Source organism: Trachymyrmex septentrionalis, unplaced genomic scaffold (assembly GCF_001594115.1).
Source record: "Trachymyrmex septentrionalis isolate Tsep2-gDNA-1 unplaced genomic scaffold, Tsep1.0 scaffold53, whole genome shotgun sequence".
Classification (NCBI taxonomy): Eukaryota; Metazoa; Arthropoda; class Insecta; order Hymenoptera; family Formicidae; genus Trachymyrmex; species Trachymyrmex septentrionalis.
The window spans coordinates 808993-817480 of NW_017305705.1; the positions used below are offsets into that span (position 1 = coordinate 808993).

General features: G+C 30.2%; 2 protein-coding genes across 4 annotated transcripts in view; both read right to left on the minus strand.

The window, feature by feature from the left end:
* Nucleotides 1–147: 147 nt before the first annotated feature.
* On the minus strand, nt 148–6946 carry LOC108752046 (Golgi integral membrane protein 4-like). The gene is made up of 9 exons (XM_018492641.1): nt 6782–6946; nt 6136–6489; nt 5205–5488; nt 4920–5127; nt 4480–4619; nt 3243–3403; nt 2975–3161; nt 1004–1268; nt 148–973 (listed from the first exon to the last, which is right to left on the minus strand). The coding sequence occupies exons 1-9, from the start codon at nt 6921–6923 to the stop codon at nt 723–725; spliced, it is 1992 nt and encodes a 663-aa protein (XP_018348143.1). The 5' UTR covers nt 6924–6946; the 3' UTR covers nt 148–722.
* A 148-nt stretch (nt 6947–7094) lies between these two features.
* Nucleotides 7095–8488, minus strand: part of LOC108752047 (28S ribosomal protein S36, mitochondrial) — a 2157-nt gene continuing 763 nt past the window's right edge. For 2 of the 3 annotated variants that reach the window (XM_018492642.1, XM_018492644.1), the window contains exons 4-5: nt 8287–8348; nt 7095–7168 (exon numbers count right to left, since the gene is read on the minus strand). In XM_018492642.1, coding sequence (XP_018348144.1) covers nt 8331–8348 — 18 coding nt within the window. In that variant the 3' untranslated portion in view covers nt 7095–7168; nt 8287–8330. Of the gene's footprint in view, nt 7169–8204; nt 8349–8488 lie in introns of those variants that run through there. The other variant, XM_018492643.1, reaches the window with a different exon arrangement.

Consider the following 8488-nt stretch of genomic DNA (forward strand, 5'->3'; position numbering starts at 1 on the left):
AAAATGATGAAGCATTCTATGTTTCACAATAAATACAGAAATTAGAAAACATTTATCGAATTTAATGTAAAAATTGAAAATAAATTACTAAAATCTTACAATAAAATTAAACGTTCATAAAACAATTAGTATATGAAAGCAAAATAGAGTGAACTCTATCTGTATCGTACAAAAAAAGAGATTTTTGGCTTTTATGAAAGTATCAGTGCTTGCCAATCGCCGAATTTGACATATATATTATATACTACAATTGGGCAGATTCGTAATTCTTTCTGTTATTTTTATCTACTGGGCATTCTTAAAACAGATATCGTAAATTTCTTCTAACTACAAGTAATAATGTAATAGGTTATAGGTCGAAGTATCTATGTCATCATTGCATTGTGGCACAGACAGCACTGCCTCTCTTTCTTTTGGCCCCTATGATTAATAAATTTACGATTCTATAAAATGTCAAATATAGTGATTAAAAAAAAAACCGAAAATATAATATAAATAACATTTTAGGTATTTGGCAGTGCTTAACCAATTTATGAATCTTCATATTAAACCAGCTTTCTTATACATATGTATTATGAGATAATCATAGTTATTTTCATTATAATAAAGGGACTTATTAAAGATTGGTAAACACTGATCCATTTGAACAAACAGAATTACTTTTAAAAGTCTTTTCACTCTTAGCTGGTTTCTTTTACTTTTATTTCTTTTTTTTATGTTTTCTAAGTTTTTTTATTAATCCAATAACCAATATCATTATTCGTGTTTTCGTCTTCCTCCTCTTCTTCCTCTTCTTCATCTTCCTCCTCTTCACCTTCCTCCTCTTCATCTTCCTCCTCTGCATCTTCCTCCTCTGCATCTTCCTCCTCTACATCTTCCTCTTCTTCTTCCTCTTCCTCTTCCTCTTCCTCTTCTTCATTTTCTTCTTCCTCTAATTCTTCTTCTTCTACTTCCTCTTTATTTTCCTCTTTCTTTGGTTCCTTTTTTTCTACTTTCTCTTTCTCTAGTTCCTTTTGTCCTTCAATTTCCTCCTCCTCTAATTCTTCTTCTTCATTTTCCTCTTCCTCTACTTCCTCTTCAGTTTCCTCTTCCTCTACTTCCTCTTCAGTTTCCTCTTTCTCTAATTTTTCTTCATTTTTATCCTTCTCTCTTTTTTTTTTATCTTCCTCCTTTTGCAATATTGTCTTTATATCTTTTACATCTCTAATTTCCGCTTGGGTATCCAAAATCCTTTTTTTCTTACCATCTGGATTTTCAGCTCCTGAATCCTACAAGTCAAATATGATTTTTTATATTATGTAGAACTACATTTTAAATTATAAAATAAATAATTCAACATAAAAAATAGATTATTTATTAAATAAAATAAGGGATGAGTCACAGTTTTTAATCATAATTTTTGATCAAGATAAATCTTAAATTGAATTTTGAATATTACAATAAACAATTCAACATCTTAATTTGTTATCTTTAGGTGCAAAAAAATTTTTGTTACAATATAAAAAGCTTTATTTTAATTAATCTATATAATATTATCCATAATATTGAAATATTCAAGTGCAAATGTACAACGAGATAAAATCAAATTTTCATAATGAACATAAAATAATAATGTAATAAATACAACTGTGAAAAGTCTTCCATCGATTATTCATTCAATAACATTGAATAAATAATTTCTTCATCATTTGTGAAATACAATACCATTCTGATACGTTTCCGATTTGTCTGAGTATTTCCGTTGGGTTTAGTCATTGAAGCCATAGTTATCAACTGATCAACTACCGATCTTAGAAGAATATAAAGTTCAGAGTAGAGAATCTTGAATATTTACAAACACAGTACTTAATTTACTTTATTAGTAAATATTTCACAATGTGAGGTTTAAATTTTTAAACAATTTCGACTAAATATATGTAACTAGAAATATTTTGCAAAACAAAATATTTATTTTCTAATAAATATTTTCATAAAAAGTTTAATCCTTAAATATTTTGTAAATTAAATAATATACTGAGAATAATTAATACGTAAAATAAATAAACTTTTTCTATTTTTAAAACTGCAGTTATATTTTATACATGCATTTTATATTATTGCATTTGTAAAAAACATAAAAGATTAAGTATTAAATTAATTATTATAAAATTAACATTTTTTTCTATTATTTCTACTAAACTGCAAAAAATATATAATTCGATTAAATTATGTGACTCATTTTATGTAATTGCTAAACCTTTATTATCAATGTTAAATGTAGTATATCTCAAATATAATAAAATATATTTGTATAGCTGTAATGATTAATATATTAATGTGAATGTATAATAAATAGTGTTGTTTTTTACAAAAAGCAATTTGCATAACATTATCTTATTAGTATTACAAAATTAAATAAATAAAATAAGAATTCATAAACTTATCAAAATTACAAAAATTAAAAACAAATTCACCGTATTTAGTAATTTGTGTGAACACACGAACATAAACAATTTAAATAACTATAAATTACATATTTTTAAAAATATAAATTATCCCTGTAATAGATTACATGAAATAGATGGCCAAGTTGCAGAATACGTTCTTCAAGTTTGACAGTCTATTTCAGCATCTGGTATTCTTTTGACAGAACTTAAATTTGTATTTTAACAAGCCAGTGTATCTTATATTAAAATTAAGATATTAGTGAAACATAAGAAGTATAAGGCACTAGTTATTAATATTTCGAACAAATCACAGAGAATTGGGATAGAAATAATAAATAATGAAATCAGCGCATCACTCATACCCATACATGTAATAGCCAAGAAACCATTCTTTGCACTTAGTTCTGCATTTAGTTCCTGTGATTTGTGATCTCTATATTAAGTAACCTATACAGAAGTTAGGCAAACAATTAAATGAATGAAAGAATCACCAAATAAAACAAGGCTCCGCAGATTTGATTCTGTTGGTAATTCTAATATTTCCTTACAGCTGGAATTTGGTCGAGACTGATGAGAGAGAGAGTCATTTTGCCTGAGAGAACAACTGGAGCGTCGTCATCGTCCTCTGACTTTTCAGCTTGAGTTTCTGAATCGGTTACTAGTAATTCACATTGCGATGGAAGTGCACCCTCTAAATATATAGGTGTTGGCGGTGTTTTTTCTCTTTCAATGTTACTGAAAAACAGAAATAATAAAATTCAATGAATCATAAAAATATTAATAATATAGATAAAAATATAAAAGAGGAAATAATACCTTGGTGTAGGAATAATGGGAGTGGTGGGTCTGCTACATTTCTGTCCACTTTCACAACTAGCTGTCATTTCCATACCCATGACTTTAACAGTTGGAGATTGTTCTGTTATATCTAATTCTTCATCTTCCTTACTATGTGATTCCTGGTCTGCAGTGTCCTCCTATAAATTAAAGTCTTAATGTACTGCTCTTTCATTATTTACTTCTCATTTTATACGTCTCTTTTAAATAAAAAAATATTATAATAACACATATGTAGTAATATCAAAGCCATTTTGCTAATTAATGTGATGTAAGAGCTATTTTATACATACAATTTTTAATATAACAAAATCCTTAGAATTAAAAAAATGTGTTATGTTAAAAATTCTACGTTTATTTGGAAAAAAAAAACAAACAAACAAATATATATATAAAGTCACAAAAGATGTCATAGAAATCCATATATATAATTTTTTTAATACATTTTATAATATGCTATATCAACAAGATGTAAAATAAGTGGATATCATGCAAGGCACACAATTAGTACTTGTAATTGAGAAGCTCTGGGAAGAGCAACTACTGTTTCACTAATATTTCAACAATATTTAGCATTGAGACAAATCATGTATGTCTTTTCTTATGTAAAAGATAAAAGAATAATGGCATTCTACACTTAAAACACTGAAATACTGTTACTGTAGACTCATGTCATGATGAAACTATCATATATAAGTCTAAGAAACATTTAATGTGATAAATTCATTATTCGTGAAACTAGTGCACTGAAAATAGAAAGTGGTCCACAAACTCTTGGTTACTCTTGTTAGAAATATTTTCTGAGGCAAGGGATATACCTTAGAACCGCGATCGAGCCCTGCCAGACCATTGGACTTTGGAGACCCATCTACTACTCAAAATGTAAAATATTCAATGTGAATTCTGGTATCGAACGCATATTCTGACTTAAATGTTTGTACTGAATATTGTACTCGACTAGTACACATCAATATGAATCTTGTATAAATTATAAACGTTTAAACCAACAATTTGTAATGTTGCAACAGTTATCCGCAAGCATCGATATTTGAAAAAGCCAAATATTGAAGATAAGGTCTTATACTAAATGTACAACATGTTTAATGTACATTGGATGGATCAAGCTTGTAACGCAATCAGAACACAGTGACGTGCACATTTTTCTAACGACTAATAAACTGAAACTGTGAATGGCGTCAAAATTAATCTGATAAACCTTGATTTCTGGCTGAGAGCTCGCGTTATGCTTTACTGAACGTGATATGTTGCCCATCTGGACAACAATTCTTTCCATGGCTGCTTCCGTCTCGACCAATCGTTGTCTCAGTTGATCTATCTCTATGTCTCCTGCCGCTTCTTGTGTTCCAGCATGTAGAACATTACCAAACGTGTTCAGAATATAAGTACGAATAATTGCAATATGCACATTTTTATTCAGAATCTTGCAATGTATATTCGCATGTATAAATACGTGTGTGTTCTAATTGTGCAAACCTTGCATCATGCAACACCATTTAAAAATCTGCCTTAGATACTCAAGAAAACATATATCTTGAATTTCTCCGAAAGAATTAGCTCCTCATAAAAACATTGCGTTGATGATAATGTAAATGAAATATGATTTATAATTGTAAATATATTTGTAAAAGCACTTACGATCGTTTAATTCGTCAATAGTTGGAGCAGTCTTGTACGGTGACTTTTCTCTTAGATAATATGGGTTGATTGAATGGAATTTGGAATGCCCTCCAGTCATTGCAACAGCAAGAGCTTCTGGGCTGAATACCTTTCTCCGAAATTCCTTTTCAGCAGCTGCTCCTGGATATTCCGAAATAATCTCGCTATCGGTATTCTTTCTAAGAATCTGTTAATATAAACTTTAAGTTTTTCTTCATTATTTCCAAAATTTTGTTAGAATTTTTTTACAAATTCGTAAATTACCCTAATAATGGTATATATGAAAAACACGATTATTCCTATTGTATACATTGGCATAACAATCCCCATGCTGGATAGGATGGTGGAACCTTTGGGTGGAACAGCATAACCAGTACCACCGAGAGGTGGCCTCATTTTTGGCATTTGTGGCATAAATTCGCCGGGCGGTGGCCTGTCGATTATCTTTGGTACAATATGAGAGGATGGTATGGCCCTTCCCCTTTCTCTCAACGCAGGATGCATTCCGCCTGCATGAGGAGGAGTACGACGTTCTTGTGGTATAGCATCTGTACATATATAAAAAAACTTGCTTGTAAAATATATATACTATTTGTCTCAATTCACGAAAACATATTTATTCTATATTGATGTTCTAGAGTTTAGTAGAGTCTTGCATTAATTGTAGCAATATATAATTAATTAAAAAATCAAGAAAACTGTTACAAATGTATTAGGCTGGGTAATCTTAATAAAATTTAAAATACACATTGAAAACCAGGGGATAAGGGAAACATAATAAATCATTAGTATGGATATATTTGAAATTGTCTATAGAGGCTAAGCTTCTTGTCTGCCAAACATTACTTTTTTTTTTTTTGGCATTCAGCCAAAGCAAAATGGACAACTCAAATCTGTTTTTTCATATATATATTTGATGATGTGATGCATTAAAACATAATTCTTCAAGATTATCTTTTTATATAAGCGATTTACTAGCCATGTAATCACCATGTGTGATCAAAGAATATTAGTGAAAATCAACTAATTTGCATAGTAAAGCATATCATATTAAACTGTTATAAAAATTGCAAACACAGCTTACAAGAATATAGGGAAACAGTTACAAGAGTTAATTAGTTAATTATATCTGAGTAATGTGACAAAATTAATTCGCTAGTGGGGCTCAATTCTTATATATCCTTGCAGTTCTTACTGTGTGGCATCAAGATATGATATCTAATAAGATGAGGTATCCCTAATTGCGACAATGGCACACCAAAATTCATTTTGAGGCAAAGGGAGCTATTGAATGATCTTATTTCCTCCAGCACTTGTTTATAGGTTTTTCCCAAACTTTCTCTTTCGGCAAGAAAAGACGACAAGTCTATGCCGCATCTAGCTAGAACCTCTTCTCTACACAAACTCGCGGTTTGAGGGGTCAGCTTGCTAAGTTTTAAGGCGTCTCTTACGCGTGGATCAACTGGATGATGTCTCAATATGTTTTGACACATTTCTTGCATGATGTCCACTGCAGTGACATCGCTTTCGAATATCACTTCGCAGCACACTGCATAAATATATGAACAATAAAGTACTCCTTCAGTGAATTCTATCATTCAAATCAATCAATAAACAATAATTTTACAAAATATAAAAATACATTATTTAAAAAAATTGTTTACTTAAATGTGATTCTTATCTATTCAATTCTATGATCTTTTTTAAATAATTCTTATTTATTCAAATTTAAGTTATTTCGTACAGATAAGAAGTATAACATTCTCATGATAATGCGATATTTCCAGCGATTTTTCTAACGTCAACTTTTCTGTCGTCAACGTTTGGGCGTAGAACCTTACCGTCCGATGTGGAGTGATGTGGAATGACAAATCCTATGAACATAGGTTGCAGAATTTTCGGCCACAGCACGGTGAAGCAGCCGATCACGATCGCGAGTATAAAAAACGTTTTTCTCGGTCCGAAGTCCGTTACCTCGGGCATTTTCGCAGTGGGTTCGTCGTTCGTAAAAATTTCACACTTCGAGAAAACTTCGATAAAACTGTTCAGATCGCCTTCTCCACGTTCACGTACAGATCAGTAGATGTAGGAGAAGGAGGGACAGCAAGACGGCAGCCGCCGCAGTCGCAGCGCACTGTCGTCTGCTATTTTTGTCGTGTCGCAGCAGGGCCGTATCAAGACGCTGTTGCCCGATACGTCATTTCTTCCAAAGTTTCAAATGCGGCTTTCTGAAATATTCCAACAAAATCTTATGCTCCACACAAAAAAATCATTGAAACGAATGATATATAAAATTTTGTGAGACTTAACTTTCCAGTTGTTGCGCCAATCAAATCTTTTATACGAAATGCATTAAAATTTTGTGAAAATTATCTTGGCGCTAATTGTTGATATCAAATTATTGATATCATCTTTTATACGAATGATACATATTACTTCAGTTGAGTAAAGTTAATTTTGCAATATAATTTTTGAAGGAAAATTAAAGCTATTACTATTTGAGCTGGAAAGACCTTCAATGAGAATACGAAAAGTTACGTATTACATAGGTTTTATCATATATAAATTAATAAAACTATATACAAGTTAATAAAAAAATTAGTACAACTTAGGTTTTATTTTTGTTCGATAGTTTTTTTCCCGATATGTATCTATTTGAAATTGAATGCTTAAAGACAGTACTTCACACATACAAATCTCGAGTTCTATATTTCCAAAAAGATTACACTAATAATTAAGCTAATACTATTGTTACACTAATAATTGTTACACTAATAGCAAGTAAACGTAAATTTTTTTAAATTTACATGTAGGAGATAAATAAAAAGAAATAAGCTTTCATAAAAATTCTTGTTACGTAATATTATTTTTTAAATCATTATACCCAGAGATGCAAAGAGTATTTTTAACTTTTAAATCACAGATTTTGGACTGTCATTGCACACCCCTGTCTCGTTAATAGAAATAAATCTAAAACAATCGAGAATAGTGATTTATTTTAGGTCCCACAGTATTTATATCTCAGAAAATCGTGTAAAGAAATTGAGAAATAATGTCTTCTCACTTAAACCATGTGAAATGCAAATAGAAAGTTGCAAAATAACATATTTAATTAGAATTTCATTGTCGTAGATCCCGGATTAACAAGAATGTTATTGGAATGAGCTGAAAGTTGTGCCAGAAATAGCAGATGCCCCTGGCAATGTCACAACTCACAAGAGACCTTGCCCGATAGGTGGCTGGTGTAAATATGAAATAATTATACTCGCAGCGCAGGAACTCTCTATCACGTTCATTTATTTCAATAACACATTACACCAAATCGATCAATAATAAAGTTAATTACCTAAATATAGAGCTTACAGCATCCTAAATGCTTGCTTTGCAAAATTACTCTGGTCCACCACGCTGAAACAAGCAACAAGCAAGTATTTGTACACAAGATTCAATATAAAATAAAATAAAAAAAATTTATAAAATATAGAATACAAAAAATTATATATATATATATATATATATATATATATATATATATATATATATTCTTA